At 41.1% G+C, this 26,686-nt stretch overlaps 1 protein-coding gene across 1 annotated transcript in view; it reads right to left on the bottom strand.

Annotated features, from left to right (window-relative positions):
- ARAP2 (ArfGAP with RhoGAP domain, ankyrin repeat and PH domain 2) overlaps positions 1–17,928 on the bottom strand; it is a 214,000-nt gene extending 196,072 nt beyond the window's left edge. Inside the window, exons 1-2 of the mRNA XM_054030499.1 lie at positions 17,628–17,928; positions 5,916–6,990 (exon numbers count right to left, since the gene is read on the bottom strand). Of these exons, the coding sequence (XP_053886474.1) occupies positions 5,916–6,811 (896 nt within the window). The 5' untranslated portion in view covers positions 6,812–6,990; positions 17,628–17,928. The remainder of the gene's footprint in view (positions 1–5,915; positions 6,991–17,627) is intronic.
- Positions 17,929–26,686: the final 8,758 nt, after the last annotated feature.

Raw genomic sequence — 26,686 nt, forward strand, 5'->3', positions numbered from 1 at the left:
CCAGTTACTGATCCAGGAGAGGCCCTTCCCTCTTATCCCATGACAGCTTACTTTACTTAAGAGCCTTTGGGGAGGGACCTTGTCAAAGGCTTTCTGAAAATCTAAGTACACTATATCCACTGGATCCCCCTTGTCCACATGAGTATTGACCCCCTCAAAAGAATTCTAGTGATTGATGAAGCATGATTTCCCTTTATAAAACCATGTTGACTCTTCCTCAACAAATCGTGTTCATTTGTGTGTCTGATAATTCTGTTCTTTACTACAGTTTCAACCAATTTGCCCGGTACTGAAATTAGGCTTACTGGCCTGTAATTGTCGAGATTATTTAATGTGGAGCCTTTTTAAAAAAAATTGGCGTCACATTAGCTATCCTCCAGTCATGTGGTACAGAAGCTGATTTAAATGATATGTTACAGACTACAGTTAGTAGTTCTGCAGTTTCACATTTGAGTTCCTTCAGAACTCTTGGGTGAATACCATCCGGTCCTGGGACTTATTACTGTTTAATTTATTAATTTATTCCAAAACCTCCTCTAATAACACCTCAAATTGAGATAGTTCCTCAGATTTGTCACCTACAAAGAATAGCTCGGATTTGGGAATTTCCCTCACATCTTCAGTCGTGAAGACTGATGCAAAGAATAGTTTTCCACAATGGCCTTATCCCCTTTGAGTGCTCCTTTAGCATCTCAGTCATTCAGGGGACCCACTGGTTGGGAAGCAAGAAGCCTGCTGAACATGTACTTAAAAAAAATGTCCTGTTATTTTTTGAGTCTTGGTCTAGCTGTTCTTCAAATTCTTTTTTGGCCTTCCTAATTATATTTTTGCACTTCACTTGCCAGAGTTTATGCTCCTTTCTATTTTCTTCAATAGGATTTAACTTCCACTTTTTAAAGGATGCCTTTTTGCCTCTAACTGCTTCTTGTAGTTCGTTGTTTAGCCAGGGTGGCACTTTTTTATTCCTCTTACTATGTTTTTTTTTTTTAATTTGAGGTATATATTTAATTTGAGCCTTTATTGGGGGGAGGGCTTTCAAAAAGTTGTCATACAGATTGTAGGGATTTCACTTTTGGCACTGTGCCTTTTAATTTCTGTTTAACAAACTTCCTCATTTTTGTGTAATTTCCTTTTCTGAAATTAAATGCTACCGTGGTGGGCTGCTGTTGTGCCCCCTGCACACGGATGTATTATGGTCACTATTACCAAGCGGTTCATCTATATTCACATCTTGGACTAGATCCTGTGTTCCATTTAGGACTAAATCAAGAATTTCCTCTCCACTTGTGGGTTCAAGGACTAGCTGCTCCAAGAAACAGTCATTTAAGGTGTCAAGAAACTTTATCTCTGCATCCCATCCTGAGGTGGCATGTACCACGGGATAGCTGAAACCCCCTATTATTATTATTATTGAGATTTTTTATTTTTATAGCCTCTCTAATCTCCATGAACATTTTAGTCATGATCACCATCCTCATCAAGTGGTTAGTAGTATATACTGCTATATTCTTATTATTAGAGCATGGAATTACTATCCATAGAGATTCTATGGTACAGTTTGATTCATTTAAGATTTTTACTTCATTTGACTCTATACTTTCTTTCACATATAGTGCCACTTCCGTAACAGCACAACCTACTTTGTTCTTCCAATATATTTTGTACCCAGGTATTACTGTACCCCCATTGATTATCCTTATTCCACCAAATTTCTGTGATGCCTATTATATCAATATCCTCATTTAATACAAGGCACTCTAGTTCACCCATCTTATTATTTAGACTGCTAGTATTTTTATATAAGCACTTAACATCATCATTTTTTAGCTGTCTGCCATTATATGATGTAATTGAATGGGACTCTTTCATTTGACTGTTTCTCATCAGATCCTATCCATATTTTATCATCTTCCATCCTCTCCTCCTTACCAGGATATAGAAAATCTTCATTGATAGATCCTCCCTCCAGGGATATCTCTGTCCGAACCACTGCACCTGTTGGCTTTCCCCCAGCCCATAGTTTAAAAACTGCTCTACGAACTTTTTAATGTTACGTGCCAGCAATCCAGTTCCATTTTGGTTTAGGTGGAGACCATCCTTCCTGTATAGGATCCCCCTTTCCCAAAAGTTTCCCCAGTTTCTAATAAATCTAAACCCCTCCTACCTACACCATCGTCTCATCCATGCATTGAGACCCTGCAGTTCGGCCTCTCTAACTGGCCCTGCATGTGGAATTGGAAGCGTTTCAGAGAATGCTACCAAGGAGATCTTGGACTTTAATCTCTTACCTAGCAGCCTAAATTTGGCCTTCAGGACCTCTCTCCTGTCCTTCCCTATGATATTGGTACCTACATGTACCATGACCACTGGCTCCTCCTCAGCACTACACATAAGTCTGTCTAGATGTCTTGAGACTCGCAACCTTTGCACCCGGCAGGCAAGTCACCATGTGGTTTTCCAGGTGATCGCAAACCCACCTATGTTTCTAATGATCGAATCGCCCATTACTAATACCTGTCTCTTCCTAATAACTGGAGCTCCCTCCCACGGAAATGGTATCCTCTTGCACGGAGGACACCTTTCATCGCCATATGTTTAAAAACAAGTATTAGCTCAATAAGCTCAACATTAGCTCAATAAGCCAGATGCAGTTTAAGGACAGGAATATTAAAGTATTTAAAAAAATAAATCTGTACTCAGGCCAACTGTGAATGAGATAATGTTCTCCCACTTTTGTAACCTGCTTTGAGACATACAATACAAAAGCACTAGATAAGTGCTAAATGTAATTAGGCACATTTGACAGATGAGGTAACTAGTGGACAGAGAGGTTCAGAGATATGGCAGGGAGATAACATGGCCTTAGCTAAGTTTAGGCCTTGACTATCAAACCACCAGCTTTTCAAAATCAGGACAAATTTGTAGAAACACTATTTTTAATATAGTGCAGTTAGTGGACATGCTGATAACACAACTCTATGATTGCTAGAAATCAAGACCACACTGACAAGCTAATATCCCCAACGGTAGTCAGGCTCATCCTTGTTTACACAGGCCATAAAGCTGGGGTCAACAGCATACTGGTAACCATATCATTAAAAAGAGTGTTGTAATCAGATTTTCATAACGCAGACAAACCTCAAGGGATTAAGGTTCTGGGCTTGGGTTTGATCTTCCATTTGCTATTGCCTTTTAGCAAAACAACAATACTTTTTATTACATGAAACTAAATACAGTTCTTTTACCAACAGAGTCAAAATATGAACTCAACACAGTCGTTTTGAAAGATGAAACTTATCTATGCACATTTATAAACTGACTCAAATGCAAGTTCCCCTATCTTATACCATCAGAAGTTGTTTTTCCTACTAAACTGCATACAATTCCGTTTCTTGAGAATATGGTATATGGAGAGCTGGTAGTGTAATGCCAACAGACCCCAGTCGTCAGCAGATGGGATCGAAGCTGGGGCCTCTGGAACTTAGTGCATGAGCCTCTATCACCAACTGGCTGTAAGCTAAGGCTGTAGAGCAGACTCATTTTATCTCTCTCTCTCTAAGTGGTCTCAGTGCCAGTTGATGGGACAGAACACCACACCTAGAATGTGTGTGGGTTACAGTAGCAACATCTATATTTAGGTTGCCTAACACTTCGCATTATGAGAACACTTGCTGACTTTGAGAAACTCGCACCTCCATTGTTTGCAACAGGCTTTTGAAATTTGGCAGTGGGGAAGACCTCTGGCTAGAAAAAGTACTTTTCTTTGTCCAGTGAAATTCCATTCAGGGTTTGGTGAGAAACTGTTAGAAAAGAGTCACTTCCCCTTCTCTCACTTGCCTGCCACAGGAAAAAAATTGGTAGAATGCCAAAACAGTAATAAAACAAACACTCAAAAAAAGCAGGGCCCATACCACCACTAAAGCAGCTGCTACCACTGCCATCACTGTGCTGAGAATGGTTGGGGTCTACCAGAGCACCTTGGGTGGGTGGAGAGGCACACTAGGCCAGGCTCCCCCAAACACTTTCTCAGATGCAGCACATAGCCTCAGCAGCCTATTTACCCCTCACCAATAACAACATTTGTTTTTAACCTTAAATACCCTTCACTCCCTAGGAAATTTCATACCAAAACAAGTTAGCAGAATGTTATTTAGGTTACAGATCCAAGCATTATACAATTAGGCAATCCCACATTTAAGGTGCCCATGCAACTTAATTTTGCCCCCATGAGCATATGCATTATGCTACAGCATTTAATTAAATGATTACATACTTCCCCCACCCCTCCCACACACACAGGACTCCAACCTCATTCAAAGCACAGGAAGGCCTTGCCTGACCTTTGAGTGCTCAACTTTGCAATCTATACAACACTCTTTTAATGTAGCTTTTTGGTGTAATTTCCTTGATTTTGTATCATAATGTGTTCTCTATTATAATATAGTAACTAATATTTTCCATTAGCACTATCCCTTTAAAGTATTAAAATCAAGATACTAAAAGTAATACATTAAAATAAAACTTCACCTATAAATCAGAGTTACAATTGTGGTGAAATATGGATTTATACTCAATGAATGAAATCTTGGCCATACTGAAATCAAGGGTAAAATTCCCACTGTCTTCAATAGGGTCAGAATTTCACCCATAAATTTATTGCATCATTATTTCTTTGCTTCTAAGTTCTAAGCTCCTGAGTTTGAAAGTGAAATGATCAAGATGTAGTAACAATGTAGTTAATAACTTATTTTAAGAAGTCTGTTATGTAGATACACCAGCAGATAGTGATATATAAATATAAAAATCACAAAAAAGACACAATACAGAACCAATTTCAAGACTGCTTGCAGCTAGTAGCATAGCAATTATTAAATTCATATACTTAAAAAGGAAGCCATAAAAATTAGTAAGTCTAAAAAATAGATACCTTATGTTAATTCTTACTATGAGTAATTCATGTATTTATTTCTTTTTGTAAAATAGTAAACTCTTAAAAAATATTTGCTTAAGTTAAATTTGGTGTATGTGTGTTCTGATTGATGTAGTGAGAATGTACCAGTTTTACACAGAGTTGCATGAGGAGGATGAGATAATACCTTTTATTGGACCAACTAGGGTTGGTGAAAGAGACAAGCTTTCGAGTGTACACAGAGCTTTTTTCAAACTTAAAGATATATAAAAAGATATTATTTCACCCAACTTGTCTTTCTAACATCCTGGAACCAACATGGCGACATGCATGCCACTGCAAACAACTGAATTGCAAAGCAGTTACAAAAAACAAAAATGCACCCTCACATACTACATTTAGTCCAGGAGTCTATGAACTCCTCAAGAAGAATACACCTCTACCCCGATATAACGTGACCCAATATAACACGAATTCAGATATAAGATGGTAAAGCAGTGCTCGGGTGGAGGAGGGTTCGTGCTCTCCGGTGGATCAAAGCAAGTTCGATATAGCGTGGTTTCACCTATAACACAGTAAGGGTACGTCTATACTTACCTCCGGGTTCGGCGGTAAGCAATTGATCTTCTGGGATCGATTTATCGCGTCTTGTCTAGACGCGATAAATCGATCCCGGAAGTGCTCGCCATCGACGCCGGTACTCCTGCTCCGCGAGAGGAGTATGTGGAGTCGACGGGGGAGCCTGCCTGCCACGTGTGGACCCGCGGTAAGTACCTTGTAGTTCGAACTAAGGTACTTCGACTTCAGCTACGTTATTTACGTAGCTGAAGTTGCTATCTTAGTTCGAACTGGGGAGTTAGTGTGGACCAGCCCTAAGATTTTTTGGCTCCCGAGGACAGCGTTCTATCGGGGTAGAGGTATACTTACACATACTGCCACTGACAAAGTTGGCCAATTTTAAATGTTACAGTATCAGTCTCACAATTTGTGTTTTTTCAATTATTACCTGGGTGAAGCTGCAATTTTAGATGAACCTGGGATTTCTGGAACAGGCCGATGTCTTAACATAAATGACCGAGTTGTTCTGGGAACTACTTTCGTACAGCTTTGCTTACAAGGACCATACAAGTCATTATCCACCATTTCACCTTTAAACTCAAAGAACGGAGAATCTGGTAGGACATTCGGTGAGATGTCCACCTCTGAGAATGTTAGATGCTCATTCTCACTGGACTTGGTTTCAGATGAGTCAGCAAAAGAAGACCAAGAACTTGGATCTTCGACATATAATGCAGAATGGCTGTCAAAGTGCAAGTTACCTTGTTGTGCCTTTGATTTTTCCAGTGCAACATCCATATTAGGTATTTTTTGAAAGTTAGCACTTTTCTCAATGTTTCCACTAAGGCTGACAGCATCTCCTGAACAATCTGATTTCTGGTACGATGAACTAGAAGATCCCAAATCTGAAAAACTACCATCTTTCACTTCCAATAACTCATGTTTAGTAAATTCACTCTTTTCTTTACTAAAAAGTCTTGCTGGCAATGCTACAAATTCTGGACTAGCTTTAGCAACCCCGTTGGAACTTAAATTGGATATTTTGGAAACCTGGGCATAGCACAAAGAATGACTTTCCCCTATTTCCTCCAAGTTCTTGAGTTTCAGATTTTCAGATGATACAGATTTTTCTTGCATTTTTGAAAATGTGATCTCTAACTGCTTAAGAATCCTTTTGCGGTGTCCAGTAGGTGATATTCCAATTTGCTGGAGCACATTATTATTTATTCCTATGCAGTCTGACACAGCATTATAGCCAGCTTCTTTGAAGTAAGGAAGATACTGCACCAAGTTGATGTTGGCCAAGAATTCTTTGATATCAACATTCCTGTCTCTGGATGACATGATGGCAGCTTCATTCCTTATGTAGGCTCTCAACAATACAGAAGCACAGTCTCTACACGTGCTTATTCTCCAGTGTAAAGTAAGTAAGCAAACTCCAGAAGTAAACTCTTCTTCAGTCACTCTAGAGACAATGAAATTTCTTCTAAAAGTAGCAATTCTGCATAGGCCAAGGATGTAAACTGTAAACCCAGAAAAAAAAATGTTAAGAAATGGTATTTTTCCCCACTGAACGTAGTGCTTGCATTCACGATCTAAGCCAAAATGCTGAAGCCTCTCTCTATATCCATTTTGGAATTTACTTAACACATGGAAATCTCAAACAGATAAACAATGTAAAATCTTGAGCTACTTAAGGGGAATAGTGAAATTTGAGTTTCTAAAATTCAGAACAAATACTGTTATATTGTTTCCTTTGGAAATATGGTTCACAAAAGGGTTCTGTTATACTCTACAGTCTACACCATCCTCTGTATTGGACAAGGTTGAGAAAGGCAACCCCACACTCATGCATGGTTGCTTATGAAGTGGCTAGACAGAATGTCTCCCAGGTGCACTAGATGTTCTTAACTAATGTGCTGAAGAGTACACCCTGGACGGAAAGAGCATGGCAGGTCTGCTACTAGCATGCACAAATCAGCCTTAACATAAACATGCATATTGGATCTCCTTGGGAAAGGAATAGGAAAAGACAGCTAAAAAGTTGCCGGGTTCATTGAACTATCCTGACTCATGGATGCTGACACTGTTCTGACAGGATCTCTAATGAATAAGAAGCTACTTGTAGCAACACATCTTCCCTTCACTTTATGTTGTTTGGAGGTAAAAGGTAGGATTTACCCTATAGGCATCTAGAAATCACTTCACCCTGTTTAATAATATCCAACAAGACCACACAAGAAGAAGTGAAAGATGCTAAATGCCTTTGATGCAACAGGGGAAGTTTAGGTGGGCAAAATAATTATCCAAACCAGAAATTTAGCCAGGGAAAAATAGATTACTTCTTGCCAAAACTGTCTTAAGATATTTAATGACCACTAATGCTCAGGTTATCAATTATACATATTTGAAGTTGAGACATTAATGAAGTCAATTGGTACACAATGTCAATTGCATACAATAAAGGGTGGGGGGAGATGTACTGCTGCCAAGATTTTCATGATTCAGACAACCCAATGTCATTCCAGTGATGTGACTGGTCTCAAGAAGGGTGTAACTTGGGCAGCCACACAATACGTCAGTGGGGAAAAGCAATGGGGAAGTGAAGTAACTAATCAGACTAAAATTTTTTTTGGAGACCAGTAAAGTTTATGAACTCTGACAGATATGTATCATTCTTCACTGCTGAGAAAACTATAGCATTTTAGTTATGAGTTTTGAAACTAATGAAGTCTAAAATACCCCAAGAATCCTTGAATATTATAGTAATATTACATTACAAGAAGCCATAACTTTATTTTCTTTTTCAGATAAACAGAAGTCAAACACAAGAGTACTTCAAGGTATCTTTCCAACAACTTACATAAAGAAATATTAGAGGAACATTAGTATGGGCCAAAATTAAGGTTTATTTATTTTAATTCCATTGAAAACATTTACAAAAAAATCCACTGTCATGTTTGCAACCCAAATATTATACACTAGAACAATGCAGCGAGACCAGAAAATGAAATAGACTATACCTAGGTTTCGTAGAATTCAATTTTTTATAATGTTTACAAATATTTATGTTTATTTCTAAGCTTTTTTTTTACGTATTTACATTTTCATAGTTGTGAAAAATTATGGATTTAAGCATTTATTTCTGTTGATTTATATTTTTACAGTTGTGAGAATTCATGGAGGGGTCAGACAATTTTTAATGACAATGCACAATGAGAATCAAAAAGTTAAAGCTTTGTAAGTGTTAAAACACGTTGTCAACATCACATGTGAAAATATTTTAAGTAAATATGCTTACCTCAAACTCTAATTAGTTCTTAAGCAGTATGTTTCTTACTTTGCCTATCTGTACATTTTGACTATCGATAGATATTTTTTATCTTGGTTTTGTATGTGCATCATGAAATCAACATTTAACAACATTTATTAATAAAACTCTAATTCTTCAAACACTAACTATAACAAAACAAAAACAAAAAACCTGTCTACCCTATATTCATTGTCCAAGCTGATACAATAAAAAAAAAATAGAATGCACATTTAAGATTCAGTTTAAATTATCTAAAATGATATGATAAACATAGTTGAAGACTCTTATCAATCCAGTAGTAGCCCTTTAGGAAGGAAGAACATATTCCATTTATAGAATTAGATATACAAATCAACTGTGGCTAAACATTTCAAATTCCTTCAGTCTGTGTGTATGGTTAAAGTATAGCTACTATTTTTGGCCAATTACTTAAGATCCAGAAAGTATGCTGTAAATAATCTTACAGTATGATAGAAATTCTGCCCTAAATGACATTTCTTGAGAGCTATTAAATAATAAAATAAAATAAATAAAAATGCTCTAACTGAACTAGTTTAAGTCATTGAATTTTTCTAAAGAGTTTTCATGCTTTTTAAAGAAATTCTATTGGAGTGGGGGAAGGGAAGTATTCTAACAACTAAAGTGTATAAATATAGGTTACCACTAATCAGAAACTGATCTCACGGGTGTGCTGTGGAAGACTCAGGGCATGTCTACACTTACTGGGGATCGACGCTGTGGCACGGGGGGCGGGGGGGAATCTCATACTGAGTGGCACAGAGTTGTTTACATTTCTTGAGCTTCACTCTGATTGAGAAGGTATTTTAACAATTACTAAAAGTCTTCTTGTAAAGTTTTGTAGTGGTCCTTATTACACCCATCTTCAAAATGAAACACCTCAAAAAATAAGCCTTTTTGCGCCACTCAAGATGCACTCTGTTGGAGAGGTGTGGGGAAAGGTGAATATATTTCCACAGGTGATATAATGTATACAAATGTTTTCAATGTATACGATGAATACAAATGCCAGAAGTATGAGGAACACGCAGGATGAACTGTAAGTCATGGTATATGAAGAAAATGATGATTTTGTTGGCATCACAGAGACTTGGTAGCACAACTCCCATGATTGGAGAACCAGCATTGAGGGACATACCTTGTTCTGAAAAGAGGAGGTGGTGTTGCTTTTCGTCAAGGATGTATACGCTTGCTCCAAGGTCCAAGGGGAAGTGAGTGACAGACCTACTGATTGTCTCTGGGTGAGGATAACAAGAGAAAAGAACAGTACCAATGTTATGGTGGGGGTCTACTATAGACCACCAAATCAAGAAGAGGAAGTTGATGATTCATTCTACAAGCAGGTTACAAATTAGCCAACACACAAGTGAGCTAGTATTAATGGGAGATTTTAACTTCCCTGATATCTGTTGGAAGACTATTGAAGCAAATCATAATACGTCCTGCAAATTCTTAGTGTATGTAGGGGACAGCTTTCTTATTCAAAAAATTGAGGAAACACCCAGGAGGTCATCCATTTTGGATCTTGTTTTGCCCAACAGGGATGATTAGTTGCACATGTGAACACGGTCGGGAATTTGAGAGGAAGTGGTCATGATCTGATAGAATTCAAGATCCTAAGGAAAACAGGACCTAAGAACACTGGACTTCAGAAAGGCAGATTTCAACCAACTCAGAGAATTAGAAGGCAAGGTCCTATGGAAAAAACAATTAGGAAGAAAAGGAGTTGAAGGGGGTTGGCAGTTCTTAAAAGATATAATACTAGAGGCTCAACATCAAGCTACTCCAACACAGAGGAAAGATTAGAAGAGCCACAGGAAGCCAATGTCCACACAAGGAGCTTTTTAGCTATCTAAAAACCAAAATGGATACATATAGGAAATGGAAGGGGGGGCATGTCACCAAGGAAGCATACATGGGAATAGCATGAGCATGCAGGGACAAAATCAGGAAACCCAAGGTAAAGAATGAATTACAGCTGGCAAGGAATGTTAGAGAGAACAAGAAGGGGTTCTTTGAATATGTCAGAAAAAAGGAAAGATCAAGGATGGTGTGGGCCCCACTGCTCAATGGAGAAGGTAAGCTGATAAAAGAATATGCTAGGAAGGTAGATCTGCTCAATGCCTACTTTGCATCAGTCTTCTCACAAAAGATAACATGTGACCAGATGACTAGCAAAGTTACCACAGACAATAAAGGGGGAAGGGATGCAGATCGAGATAAGTAAGAACATGTCAGATCTTTTGACCAATATGAATGAATTCAAACCAGTGGAGCCGGATGCTATTCACCCAAGGATATTGAAGAAATTATCTGAAGAAATCTCGGTGCCACCAGCAATATTATTTACAAACTCACGGATGACAGGAGAAGCCCCGGAAGACAGGAGAAAAGCTAACGTAGCACCCATCTTTAAAAGGGGGAAAAGGAGAAGCCGGGGAACTATAGATCCATCAGCCTGAATTCAATACCTAGGAAGCTACTAGAGCAATGCATAAAACATTGAATTTGTAAATACCTGGAGGATGAAGGGGTGATCACTGGCAGCCAGCATGGATTTACCAAGTCATGCCAAACCAGGTATCTTTCTCTGACAAGGTAACTGATTTGGATAGGGGGAATACAGTGGACATAATACACCTGTACTTCAGCAAGGCTTTTGACATAGTTCCACATGACATTCTGATAAGTAAGCTGGAGAAATGCAGGCTAGACAGATTAACCATTAAGTGGATACATAATTGGTTAAACAATCACAAACAAAGAGTAACTATTAATGGAATGATGTCAGATTGGAGGGAGGTCTCAAGCGGGGCTCCACAGGGATCTCTTCTGGGTCTAGTGTTGTTTAACATCTTGTTTGACATCTGGATGTAGGTAGAGAGAGCATACTGATCAAGTTTTCAGATGACAGAAAGCTGGGGAGGAGAGGTTGCAAATACTTTGGAGGATAGAGCTAAAATTCAGAGGGATCTTGATAAACTGGAGAACTAGGCTATCAACAACAAAATGAATTTTAACAAAGACAAATGCAAGGTGTTACACTTAGGGAAGAAAAACCAAATGCACAAATACATATTGGGGAGAAAACTGGCTTGGCAGCAGTGCTGCTGGGAAGGATCTGGGAGCTGTGGTGGATCACAATCTCAACATGAGTCAGGAATATGATGCTGTTGCAACAAAAGCAAATGCAATTTTAGGTTGTATTAACAGAGGCATAGCATGCAAATCACAGGAGATGATGGTACCACTCTACTCGGCACTGGTTAGGCCTTAGCTTGAGTACTGTGTACAATTTTGGTCACCAATGTCTAGAAAGGATGTGGAGAAAGTGGAAAGGATCCAAAAGTGAGCAACAAAGGTGATCAAAGGGATGGAATGCAAGCCATATGAGCAAAGGCTGAGGAACTGGGTATGTTTAGTTTTGAAAAGAGGAGATTAAGGAGAGACATGATAGCAGTATTCAAATACTTGAAAAGCTGCCATAGAAAAGATGGAGAAAAATTGTTCTCTTTTACCACAGAGTGGAGGCCAAGAGGCAATGGGTTCAAACCACAGCATAGCAGATTTAGATTAAATCTCAGGAAAAACTTCCTAACTCTAAGAACAGTAGGACAATGGAACAGGAGGCTGTGGAAGCTTCTTCACTAAAGATTTTCAAGAGGCAGATAGATAGCCATCTATCTTGGATGATTTAGACAACTCCTCCTGCATCTTGGCAAGGGGTTAGACTAGATGATTACTGTCATCCCTTCAAACCCTATGATTCTGTGGTGGTGGCGTCCAGGAATTAGATGGTTTTCAGATGAAATTATCAGAGATTCATCTAATAGCAAAATGCCAGCTTCCCAGAGATCCCCTGACCTGCTTACTTAATGCTTCAGTGAAGAATCTACATTTTAAACAGGACAGCAAATTAATTACTTTATTATTAGCAGCAAAGACTTTGTATTGCATATTATTAGAAAAAATGTGAGTTTTCCCCCTGTGAAATTGTGGTATAGTCAAATGTGGACTGTCCTTGTCATGTGACGAGCTTTCACACCAAGTACATACAAAAGAGAAATGCCAAAAAGAGGAGAGAGATTTAGAAAATTTGGTCACCCCTTTTAGCATACTCAGGGAGAGGGGGGCTCCCCAGCCAGCAAGCCAGCATCTTTAGCCAGGTTCTTGGAATATGAATTTGATCCTGAACCCACTACATTGTGCATTACTTAATGTTTTATTGTAACTTTGCCTTAATAAAAAGTTTTTTTAAAAATGAATAAGCTTGCTTACAGTCATCACATCACAGACTGTTGCAAGAAAAAAAAATCAACATATTTGCATTGTAGAAAAACTGGCAAAGACCACTGTAACAAATGTGCTATAACATTTCCATTTAAAATACTGTTTGCAGTTGCTCATTGCTTTCTGAAACTTCATCTTTGGAAATAAAATTTTCCAGCCCTGGTCTCTGTCCAAGTTTTGTTTATTTAAAGTCTGAGCAAAAGTAGTTCAGTAATTTGACTATGAGAAGAGTACTATTTAAAAAATTTAAATTGGCAGGGATCAGGGCCAGCTCCAGGTTTTTTGCTGCCCCAATCAAAAAAAAAATGTCGCCCCTTGAAAAGTGCTGCCCCAAGCACATGCTTGGGACGCTGGTGCCTAGAGCCGGCCCTGGCAGGGATGCAGCAGGGGTAAGATACAGGAACGGAGCCGCAGCCAGGGCTCAAGCCTGGGAGCTGGGGCCACAGCTGGGGGCGGGGCTGGGTGGCGCTCCTTTCCTGCCTCCCATGGGGGCTGGCCCCAGGCCCCACGATGCCTACCTGAATGTACCTCTGCGCCGGGGCACACCGCAGTTTTGGAACCTCTGATCTACATTGTACTTCCCTAGTTTGTTTATGAGAATGTCGTCCGAGACAGTATCAAAAGTCTTACTAAAGTCAAGATATACCACATCGACTGCTTCCCCCCATCCACAAGGCTCATTACCCTGTCAAAGAAAGCGATTAGGTTGGTTTGACATGATTTGCTCATGACAAATCCATGCTCACTGTTATTTATCACCCTATTATCTTTTAGGTGTTTGCAAATTGATTGCTTAATTATTTGCTCCATTATCTTTCCAGGTACTGAAGTTAAGCTCACTGGTCTGTAATTCCCCAGGTTGTGCTTATTTCCCTGTTAATAGATGGGCACTATGTTTGCCCTTTTCCAGTCCTCTGAAAGTTCTCCCGTCTTTCCTGACTTTTCAAAGATAGTCACTGATGGCTCAGATATCTCCTCAGTCAATGAGTATTCTAGGATGTATTTCATCAGGACCTGGTGACTTAAAGACATCTAACTTGTCTAAGTAATTTGTAACTTAGATCCTTCCTCATTTTCACTGGCATTCACGATATTAGACATCCAATCACTATTAACTTTTTTGGTGAAAACCGAAACAAAAAAGTCAGTTAGCACTTCTGCCATTTCCACATTTTCTGTTATTGTTCTCCCCCTTCCCCCTCCCATTGAATAATGGGCCTACCCTGCCCTTGGTCTTCCTCTTGCTTCTAAGGTATCTGTAGAATGTTTTCTTGTTACTCTTTATGTCTCTAGCTAGTTTAAACTTATTTTGTGCCTTGGCCTTTCTAATTTTATTCTGACATACTTGTGTTATTTGTTTATATTCATCCTTCATAATTTGACCTAGTTTCCACTTTTTGTAGGGCTCTTTTGTGAGTTTCAGATCATTGAAGGTGTCCTAGTTAAGCCAGGGTGGTCTCTTGCCAAACTTCCTATCTTCCTATTGTGATAGACCCAGATCAGTTGGGAACAGCTGAGTAGCAGAAGGGAGATATACTGGCCACTGGATGAGTAGTTTTCTGTTCCCTGAATGACCAGAGCAGGGGCTGCTCCAGGCTAATAGACCACCTGACTCCAATTAACCTGCTAAGAGTCAGGTGAGGCAGTTAAGCACCTGACTCTAATTAACGCCCCTCTGATGCTATAAAAGAGCTCACTCCACCCAAGCCAGGGGGAGTTACAGGAGAGGAAGTATGTGTGAGGAACTGGGAGCAAGAAGCTGAGAGTGAGTAGGTATACTGCTGGAGGACAGAGAAGTACACGTGTTATCAGACATCAGGAGGAAGGTCTGGTGGTGAGGACCAAGAAGGTGTTGGGAGGAGGCCATGGGGAAGTAGCCCAGAGAGTTGTAGGTGTTGTGCAACTGTAGGGTTACCATATTTTGTGCCTCCTAATGGAGGACACTCCCGGGGGGCCCGGCCCCGCCCCCAGCCCCGCCCCCGCCCCAACTCCGCCCCCTCCCAAAGTCTCCGCCCCCTCCCCTGCTTGAAGCCTGAAGCGGGGGGGGGGAGAAGGAGGCGCGGCCCAGGCTGGCCCCCGGCGGCTCCAGCATGGGTCGGCTCGGGCCCTGCCGCCGACCACCCCCGGCTCCCCGACCCCGGCTCCCAGCCCCACGGGCCCGGCTCCCGGCCCCGCGGGCCCGGCCCCGCGGGCCCGGACCGGCCCGGCACTGCGACCCTGGCCCGGCCTGGCCCCCGGCCCGGCTCCCGGCCGGGCACCATGCCCCCGGCCCCGCACAAAGAGGCCCCGGCCGAGCCTCCCGATTTTCCCGGACATGCCCGGCTTTGGGGGATTTCCCCCCGGACGGGGATTTGAGCCCCCAAAAGCCGGACATGTCCGGGAAAATCCGGACGTATGGTAACCCTATGCAACTGTACCAGGAGACACTCTAAACAGCTGCAGTCCACAGGGCCCTGGGCTGGAACCCGGAGTAGAGGGTGGGCCTGGGTTCCCCCCATATCTCCCAACTCCTGATCAAATACTGGAGGAATTGACCTGGACTATAGCTTCTACCAGAGGGGAAGGTCTCTGGACTGTTTCCTGACCCACAGGGTGAATCTGTGAAGGGAACAAATCTGCCAATAAGTGCAGGACCCACCAAGGTAGAGGAGGAACTTTGTCACACTATGCAGTGGGATAGTTCGCTTAATAATGTCTCTAAGAAACTGTCAACACTCTTGAACTGTTTTTCCCCTTTGACTCGCTTCCCATGGGATCTTGCCTACCAACTCCCTGAGTTTGCTAAAATCTGCCATCTTGAAATCCATTATCTGTATTGTGCTTTTCTTCCTCCTACCATTCTTTAGAATCAAGAACTCTACCATTTCATAATCACTTTTACCTAAGCTGCCTTACACTTTCAAATTCTCAACCAATTCTTCCCTATTTGTCAAAATCAAATCTAGAGCAGCTTAGGAGATACTTTTGTAAGGAACTCTAAGGGGAAGGAGTAGAAAGACCAAGCGTGATATTAACTGAAACAAATTTCTGACTTTTAAAAAGTCCACAGCTAAAGAGTAATTCTAAGCATGCGCTAAAAAATGATCATTTGCACAAATATTAGTAGGTTCAGGTGCTGAAGCATGTACTGTATTCAGATCCATGTAAACAGAGTAAAAGATGACCAAGATAGGACTTATTAACTATTGTTAGATTTTATTGTTTCATTATCTATATTTTCCATTGTGAGTACAATCCAAGACACATTGTAAAGCTAACAGGCCTAGAAATTGATCTATATTATATCTTTAAGTCCATTTGCAATGCTTTTTTCTTTATTAGAAATACTTAAATTATCTTTTAAAAGTTCTAATCGCTCTACTCTCCACAACAAATGTGAACAAGAAAGCAGTGCACAGGAAACAAAATTGATTTTAAGCTATTTCTGCGTCAAGATTCAGTGGGACAGTTTGGAGAAGTAAAAATATATTTGAGAATTATGAAATATTCATGAGTATCATGTGACAAAATATTGCTCAATGTTTACTCTTTCTGTTGCAAAATGCTCATCTTTTAGAATCCAATCCTTCCACCTTTACTCCTTTTGAATAATACCTCAGCCTGAAAGAAATCCCAATAGAACTACTTGAGGAATAAGGCTCCTTGGAGTAAGCAACTACTCAGCCTGAATAAGCAGAATATGGGCCCAAGTAATTCACTTCAAGGGTAGAATTAGTTCAGTGAGGTTTGCCTAGCTGCTGCAACAGCATTTGTGCATAGTTATACACACTGTGTCTTGCCTAGTGCTTTAAAAAGTTTCATAATTACTATACAGGTTTTTCAAAAACCAAAGTTCATTCACCATCTGCTAATGCTTCCACAGATGCATGGATTGTTTACAAGAAGTCTGTATAAAGCTGTCCAAACTTCTGAAAATAATTCCCCATTAAGGAAGCAAATAGAAAACAAAACATAAAAACATTCAAGAAAAATAAAGGGTAACAATTTTTTTAAGATTTAAAAAAAAGCGCACACACTGATTCCAACTTCCTACCTGGCTGCTCAAATAAAACTAATAGTTCTAAAAGATCACAAAACAGGGAATCGGATTCACCATTAAAAGATATGCCCATTAAAGCAGACTCTCCTTAACATCAACTGTAAATGTTAACCACACACTATTAACTGCCTATTTGTCAAAGCCTTACAGTGCTACTGGTGTATTCTATTACAGACAAGAACTAATATAATATAAATGAGTTAATAGTCATAGTTTTCCTAGATTTCCATAACTCGTCCATTAATTATCTTTAATGAGCGATCTGATCTGATAGACGTTAAAGAAACATCAGCTGAATAAGAAAATCCTCAGACAGCACGGGGGATTGGGGCTGGTTTCCTTTGCGAGACGCCCACGCATCAGACGCTCTTGAAATTAACAAAGTGGCAGGCCGGAGCCGAACACATTATACTTTGGGGAGTTACACAGGAAAAAACACCCCAAATCCTTGCAAGTAATAAACTTGCAAGCTCGCTTCCCCCCCACCCCCCCGGACTTACCTCTGTGCTTTGGAAGAGACAAAGCTGGAGGGAGAAGGAGGAAAGTAGCACTTTAAATTCCCCTTTTGTCTATCCTACTTTCTCTTCCTTGTCCCCTCCTCACCTTCCGCTACCCTCTGATTTGCCCTAGAAGGCGGCGCGCTCGCGAGGTCCCATCGGGGTTCGGCACCGGGCGCCTGTCTGGGCAGGGAACTCCAGAAAGGCGTTGCTTGCAGCACCAGGTGAGGAAGGGAGCGGCCATGCCGGAAGAGCCTCCTGCTCAGCACCTGGGACAGGAGAGCAGCCCGCCACCAGGCCCGGCGCCGGGGAGTAACCCTACGCGCAGAGCCCTAGCGGGGGCGGATGCTGCGGGCGTGCTGGCTTGGCAGCGTATTTGCGAGCGTGCAGAAGGAAGCGAACTTGCAGTCACAAGCTTTTGCTTTGTGAAAGTTTGCTGCTGCAGCTAATTAACGATGGCTTCACGCATGCCTGGGTGCTGAGACACTTCCAATGCATCAGTAGCAGCATGCTGAAAAAGGTCAGGCTGTTAACACTCAGATCCCCCCTTCTCCAGGGGAGCCTGCTCCTTACACCTTATGGGATGCATCTGCCACTTACCAGCAGCCCTTTGGCTGCAGCTGGCATGGATGGAGGTATTTTCAAATCCCAACTCCATGCCCCTGTTACTGTCATGTGTGCACATAACCCAACTGATAAACAAGAAACTTTCCTTTTACCAACCTGAAGAGCCTTTAATTCTTGGCTTGAAGCTCCAGGGAGAGTGCAGGGGGGAACTGCGTTTGGCCCTTAGCAAACATGGTGTGCATCACTGTGTCATACAGATCCTTGCTTTCTGGATGTTAAAGCTATCGTTGGCCACAGGTTTGTTACACCAGCAGTTGAGCTATCTAGAACATCACACTTGTCTACTGCACACTGTGAAACCTCCCTGTAGCAGCAGCAGCTCAGGAATAAAATTCCCCTAGTGCAGTGGTTCTTCAAATTTTTTAGACTGTCTACCCCTTTCCAAATAATGTAGTTTACCTTGTACCTCCATCGGACCTCCATATACCTATGAAAATAGTGGGGGAGGGAGGTCTGTAAGGGATAACATGATCTGTTGTTCACCATGACAGTATTTTTCTCACATACCCCCTGACGAGCGTTCATGTACCCTAGAGGTATGCATATCCCAGTTTGAAAACCACTGCCCTAGGGCAAAAGTCCAGAGCACTACAACTTGAGCTAAAGAACAATTAATCTCCATTGGTATAAGTAGAATATTACCTAGTCCACACACTTTAGCAGTCCTTATAGCAACCACAGCGCAGGCTCTAGGCACCAGCAAATCAAGCACATGCTTGGGGCGGCATTCCGAGGTGTTTTTTTTTTTTTTTTTCCCCTGCTTTGGCAGTTGCCCTGAGCACCCAGTAGAAGGCAGTACATATGCAGACCAGGCCGTTAATTACACTACTAGGTTTTGGTTTGCAGGATTACTTGCTAAATATAAGTGTTACAAAACAGTTCATACATACTGCACCTTCCTTCTCCACTTCCAGGAATGTAACTGTAACATTCCTAGAAGTGGAGAAGGAAGCTGCAGCCTCCCTTAGATTTATTTAGTTTTACGTTCACTGATTTATACCATTGCCTGCTTTTTCATCAGCTCTGAATGAATGCATGCAAAAGCATCAAAACAAGCATAAGGAAGTCTGAGTTGATGTTGATGTACTTGTCAGTCAGTGTGACCAGAAGTGACCACTGTATCAAAAAAAGCAAACACAAGGAATGCACAGGAATGTGTAAGATAAAGCAGACATTCCCATAACTTGCATATTCTTACAACTTCTTCTAGATCATCAGGACTAAATTAGACTCCCTTACATATCAATCAGCAGGTGAGATTAAATCCAAGGGAATCCAATGAATGACTGCAAGGAAGTACAAATGTACATAATTTCTGCATCTGGCCCCTTGAATTTAGCTGAGTACAGGCGTTAAATACACTTTTAAACAAGTGCAAACTGTCCTTGGGAGTTCCCGCTTTAAATCTCATATTTTCTTACCATTACTTTGGTCAGCACTACTTCTAGAAAGAAGGAGGAAGAGAAAGTGCTCCTTTCTCAGACCATTGTGGTTTAGTTTCTAATACCACACAGGATACTATAATTTAATATTTTATTGTTTTAATCAGGGATCAAGTTGGGAGGAAAATGGAAATACTGTTCTAAGCTACCCAGTTTCCCTGCTCCAGCTTCCATCCCATCCATGTTTCTGAACAGAATCTTTATTTACAGTTCTACTCCCCTCTCCACAGCTTCCGGACCCAGGAGCCATTTCCCCAGACATCCATTTACACCCTCCTCTGTTTGGCTTCACACTGGCACTGTCCAGCACTGCAACTTGCTGCGGTCAGGGGTGTGAAACTGCCCCCCTCCCCGAGCGCAGCGCTGTAAAGCGCCAGTGTGATCAGAGCCTGCAGCGCTACACGCTCACTTGCAGCATTGCAAGCTACTCCCCTCGGAGAGGTGGAGTACTTACAGCGCTGTGAATTCCCGAGTGTAGCCAAGGCCTATGAGCCTTTGCCCCAGTTCCATTACTATTCCCATTCCTCTGCATGTGCGTCTCCCTAACTCACACAGCACAGGTGGCTTGGGCTATGTCAGATGGAGGCAGATCCTGCTAACATGAGTGGGTCAGCAACTGCAGTTCCTTCTAGTAGAAAAAGTGCTACAGCCATCTGAGAATGGGATTTTGACTGCCTCTGGATTGGCCAGTATCACCAACATTAGTCCTGGGGAAACGGCTAGGAAAACAGAAAGCAAATGTAGTCTCCATCTCAGTGAGGTGGGTATGTTGGGATTCCCTCCAAGACCTCTTTCCACTTGGCTTCCTAAGAACTCAGTTTGACTCAAGACTTGGTCCCTCACGTATCTGTATTTGGTATACAGAAATGAAACACTGACTAGACTGAAACCCAGGGGGGTGGATGCAGGGTCATCACCGATCTAAAGTTACACAGAAACCCTCTCCTTTTATATACATTTACACATCTCATTGCATGTACTATACATTGCATCACACATTTTGGGATTGGCTTGGTTACTTTGTAGGAACCAATGCCTGTACAGCATGCTCTGTCCATGTTCCACCTACTCTTTACTTTATCTTTACATTCCCGACTATCTGGTCCATTGTTATCTTGTTCATAAATGGTTCCCTGGGTGTTCCCTGCCCTTATCTTAGCTAGTTCAGACATTCTGTCTCTTAGCTCCCTGACCCATTTACCTGCCTTTTAGTTAGCACAAACATTCTGTTTTCAGCATGCTGATCTATTTAACTCCCTAATCCTGTCTTCCAAGAAATGAGGCCTTTCCCTTGTTTCATTACTCATGTCAAGCCAGGCTTACAGGATATACTCTATATATTCACATAACCACCAATTTCAGCTCTGGGGGCAGAATTTTAAAGATATTTACATGCCTAAAGATTCAGATAGTGCACAGTGGGATTTTCAAAAATGCCTAGATGTCTAAGTCATATTGAAATCAATGGGAGGTGCTTTGGAAAATCCTAATAGGTGCCATTCCAAATCTTTAAGTGCCTAAATACCATTCAAAATCTGCCCCCAGGTTTAAAAAACACAATTTAATTCTGTTTCCTAAATCTCCACCATGCAAGCAAATGTGGTGCAAGAAAATCTCACTCAGCCGCATGCTGTGCCCTTTGCTATCTTTTATAATGTATAAAGATTACCTTGGAAATGTATTCATTATTTTGCTTTGACATTTTTCATTAACATTTTTCTTGCTGTTAGTTGCAACCTAGTCCCGTATCCCATTGTACAGTCATCAGTGTCTTGCGAGTGGACCCAATCACTGGGTCTCATGTGGTTCCATACCACCCTCTCCGGTCTCATTTTACCCCTTCTTGTGAGTCCAAGGTTCATCAGTATTTCAGGCTGGGCAGAGTCCCTCCCACCCACTCTCTCTTTGAAGTCCTTCTCAGGTGTGCCAATGGTCTGGTTCCTTGCACAGCGGAATCTTGTTCTTAAGTATAGTCTCTGTCTCTCTACCATGTGCTCCACCTCCTTCCCACAAGTCCCTGTGTTGAAAAAACATTGGTCCTGGGGTGGGCCAGCAGTTAAGAGAAAACCCAAGTCAAGGATCCCAGATCACAGCCTTGATGGCTTCTCAGTGATAGTCCTTTCTCGGGCAGAGCAGTTGTCTGGAATACATTACCACAGCAAGTTTAGACCTGTGCAATCACAGTGCTAATATCTTCACTCACAGCACAACATAGGTTCATAAATTGATACCAGATATCAAGAGAAGAGACGTTGATGTTATTTGGTCACAGTACATATTTTTCTTTCTTGTTTTGATAGGTGTAAACTCTCCAATCTCTGTTCTGTCCTACTTAGTTGAATACCTGTGTCTGCATAAATTGAATGTACAGTAAGATCACAGCATATTCTAATTTAGAGTATATCCACCCATGTCTGCACTTAATTTTTTCTGACTAAACCTCATGCCTCCCCATTAATATCAGACAACCTGAAGTTGTTCTGCACTTACATTATATATATTTTGCTGTTTATATGCCATTCACAATTTGCTATAAAGTTAATTTGTATGTGTGGGGAATGTGTGTTATTTTATGACTTAAGCCCTACATGATTTTTTTCTTCTTCTTAATAGAAGTGAAAAAGCTTAGTTATCAGATTCTAGGATCTCTCTCGATTGGATGACTAAAGAATATTGTAAGTTCTCTGTCATTGTGATAAAGCAGAGCTAAAAAAATCTTTACAAAAATCAAAAAGGAAGTTGCATTCCACTAACCTGATGCAATTCAGATATGATGTAAGGGCCAACACTATTTTAAGAGCTGACAGGCTTGAAAACTCCAGAGATTTTATTATCTGATAATATCCCCTTCCCTTGAGTTTCTATACTACTATCAAAATTATTTGAGAGGTAGTGGGTTTTTTTTTAAGTATATGGAGATAAAATTGTCAGTTTAGAAATTAATTCTATGCAGAAGTTGCAAGGCTTTTACTGTTTCACTAGCAATTGTTGATTAACATATTTTATACATTGAGCAAACAAACCAAACATCTAAAAAAAAAAATAGAGAGCAAGCAGGGAGATATTGGGGCTGTTCTAGCCTAAAATATACACAGACCTTTAAAGAAGGTTATGCAGACCTTTAAAGGAGGTTATACATGAAGGAATGTACAGATGTCTGCCTCTAAATGCAACTATACTCACTAATTTAGCCCTTAAAACACCTTCATTCTCAATAATTGGCAACAAGCATGATTTGTTTTTCACACTATCTAGTCCATAAGAGTGGCCCACCCAAACCGGGTGACCCTATGTTTAAGTAACTAGTAAATATTGACATGTAAAATACACAGGGGTAGATCCTCCTCTGATGTAAATGGTCATAGCTCCATCACCTGAGGATCTGCTCCAGACTTCCTCTGTCAGAGGTTTGCTCTAGGATTTGAGAGATCATTAAACTAGCACTACATTACTCTAGTTTATTCAGTCAATTTATAACACTGAGAAAAATCTTCCAATACACATACGTTTGCTTAAAACCACAGCCAGAGAAAAACGGGTTATAAACTTCTATGTCCTGCCTATTACATTTAAGAACTCCCCCAAAATTGATTAAATACTCTAACAATTATCTCCAGTTATAATTTAGGGGAAACAATTACCTCTCCTGTTATTGTACCCACAGATCTGATACTCTAAATTAGGGCTGCCAACTGTTTCCAATTTACAGGAGGATCAAAGTTTTTGGTAGCTTTATTATTATTACTATTATTATAAAGTCATTGTGGTCTGGAGGAATGCACACAGAGCTGGGAGGCAGAAAGACTGAATACCAATCTTGGGTCTGCCACTGTGTCTTTAGGGAAGTTAGATTGCCTTTCAGTGTAAGTTTCTCCATCTTTAAAATGGGGATAATAATACTTACCAACATACCTAATAAGGGTGTTCTGAAGATTAGTTAGTGTCTTTACAGTTTTTGGAATGCATCAAGCAGTATAAAATTACTATTATCAATGTCTCAAATAACCAGCAGATACATGACACTTTTTATGTCTTTTGTGATTATGATATTAACTGGTATATCATGGTTAATCAAATATTGTATAAACTGACCATGGAAATTAAATAATCTAGCACCATTTTCACAGGAAATATTATAGCATCATGTGATTGTGAGAGGAAAAAAAAGTGAAAAGATTTTGCCCCTCAGAAAACATACAGGCAATTGAGCAATCTTAGCACGGAAATGAAAGATAGTGTTGTGATTAAGACACTGGTCTGAGACTCAGGAGAGCTGGGATCAGGTTCTTTGCTTTGCTACACACTTTCTGGATAACCTTGGGCATGTCACTTAGGGACAGACAGGGCCGGCTCCAGGGTTTTTGCCACCCCAAGCGGCGCAAAAAAAAAAAAAAAAAAAAGCCGCAATCGCGATCTGCGGCGGCAATTCAGCGGGAGGTCCTTCGCTCCGAGCAGGAGTGAGGGACCGTCCGCCAAATTGCCGCTTAATAGTTGGACCTGCCGCCCCTCTCTGGAGTGGCCGCCCCAAGCACCTGCTTGGCAAGCTGGTGCCTGGAGCCGGCCCTGGGGACAGATTACCAAAGGCATTTGAACACCCTAAAGGTCAAGGTAGGTATCTAGTGGGATTTTCAAAAGTGCCTAAGCTGGTTAGTTGCCAAACTCTCCTGGGTTGCTTTTGTAAATCCCACTAGGCGCCTATCTGCATCTTGGTGCCTAAATATCTTTGAAAATCTGCCCCCAATCTACTATGCCTCCGTTTCCTACCTACAAAATGGGGCTAATACTACTTCCTTTCCCCCACATATACCTTTGTCTTGTCTATGTAAGCCCTTAAGGACAGAAACTGGCTCTTTTTCCTGTGTTTGTGCAACACAACAATAGGTCCTGATCTCAGCTGGGGCCTCTAAATGCAACGTAATATATATAAATACAGTGGAACAGTTTACCAAAAGTCATAGTAAATTCTCCTTCACTAAATTTTTGAAATCGGGAGTGAATGTTTTTCTAAAAGATCTGCTCTAGGAATTATTTGGGGAGGTTCTATGGCCTGTGTTACACAGGAGGCCATAACAGATTATCACAGTGATCCCTTGTGGCTTTAGAAGCTATTGTTATCAATCTGTCTTTCCTTTTCTAGACGACTGATTCTGCAGGAACAGAATACAACTGTCTTTAGCTTGTTGACACTATCCTTTGTAAAAATCCCTCCTTTAGTAAGCATCTATCCCCTCAGGTCTGAGTCTCTGCTCTCACATGTCCCTTAGATTTGCATGTTTTATTTTATTTCACTTGGTAATTCACTTTGTTCTGTCTGTTACTACTTGGAATCACTTAAATCCTACTTTCTGTATTTAATAAAATCACTTTTTACTTATTAATTAACCCAGAGTATGTATTAATACCGGGGGGGGGGGGGGGGAAACAGCTGTGCATACCTCTCTATCAGTGTTATAGAGGGCGAAGAATTTATGAATTTACCCTGTATAAGCTTTATGCTGGGTAAAACAGATTTATTTGGGTTTTATACCCCATTGGGAGTTGGGCATCTGAGTGTTAAAGACAAGAACACTTCTGTAAGCTGCTTTCAGTTAAGTCTGCAGCTTTGGGGCAAGTAATTCAGACCCTGGGCCTGTGTTGGAGCAGACGGGCCTGTCTGGCTCAGCAAGACAGGCTGCTGGAGTTCCGAGCTGGCAGGGAAAGCAGGAGCAGAGGTAGTCTTGGTACATCAGGTGGTAGCTTCCAAGGGGGGTTCTGTGATCTAACCTGTCACAAGCATAACATGGTTCCCATTATAAAAGTGAACATGTTTAGGGAAAAACTGACACTTCATGATCATCTCTCTGGGGTAGGATGACATAGCAGCTCTATGTTATACCCCCTTCCAACATTGCTTAGTTGTGCAAACCATCCCATGACTTGACTCTAACTTGCTATATCTGCTTCCTGTGTATGTATTCAGAGCCAATACTATCACCCCATTACACCATCTTTATACCAATGTAACTGTTGAAATCAATGATAAAATTGGTCTGAGTAGAGAACCAGGATAGAAAAACAGTAAATACCTTTCTCCTAATGGTCCTGGAAATCTAAAACAGCTCCGGGACAGTGAACTGGGTTATCTTCTGACTTATACACATGGCCGACGAGAGGGGGGGGGAGAAGCCAGTACAAATTACCGGGGCCCAGTGGTCCGGAAGGGGGCCCGGCTTCCTCCCCCTCCTGCCCTTGCTGGGGAGGCCGAAATTTTTTTTTCACCGGGGCCCGAACCCATTCTCAGTGGCCCTGCTTATATGTTAGCAGAATTGTTAACCAAGTACCAACTGAAGAAACTGTCTTTAAATTGCACAGTGTTGTTGTTGTCATGTTGGTGCCAGGGTTCAGAGACACAAGGTGGATGAGAATATCTTTTATTGGAAGAGCTCTGTATGAGCTTGAAAGCTTGTCTCTCTCACCAACAGAAGCTGGTCCAATACAAGATATTACCTCATTCACCTTGTCTCTAAATTTCACTCAGAGTTACCCCTCTGAAAGCAATAGGGTTACTTAGGTGTGACCAAGTACCTATGCTGAGGATAAAGGGTTACATAGATATAACTGAGGAGCAACAGTTGACTCACTGCCTTTTTTTTTTTTTAAACCACAGATTGCTGATGATGCATGAGCCAGTAAGAACCCATCTTGACCTTCAGGTCTCAAAGAGAGGCTGCAGGGCTGGCAGGTAGAAACAAATCCCCATCTTATTTGTTGACTGAGCAAACTTTGTATAGAAAGGTTTGAGACACAGTAAACATAGAAACTTGTAATACCAGTTTTATAGAAATACTTTCCAAAGTGTAATGCTTATAATTAGCCTTATAATAGCCTTTTTTCTTTATAGACTGTATTTGGTAGAATCCATGATACATCACCCCCCACCCATCCCTTTCACCTGCACAGAAGAACCTCATGAAAGCAAAGGATGAGGATTCTATTCAAGGGGATAGATAGGAA

This window comes from Malaclemys terrapin, chromosome 5, assembly GCF_027887155.1.
Source record: "Malaclemys terrapin pileata isolate rMalTer1 chromosome 5, rMalTer1.hap1, whole genome shotgun sequence".
In the NCBI taxonomy this organism is placed as follows: domain Eukaryota; kingdom Metazoa; phylum Chordata; order Testudines; family Emydidae; genus Malaclemys; species Malaclemys terrapin.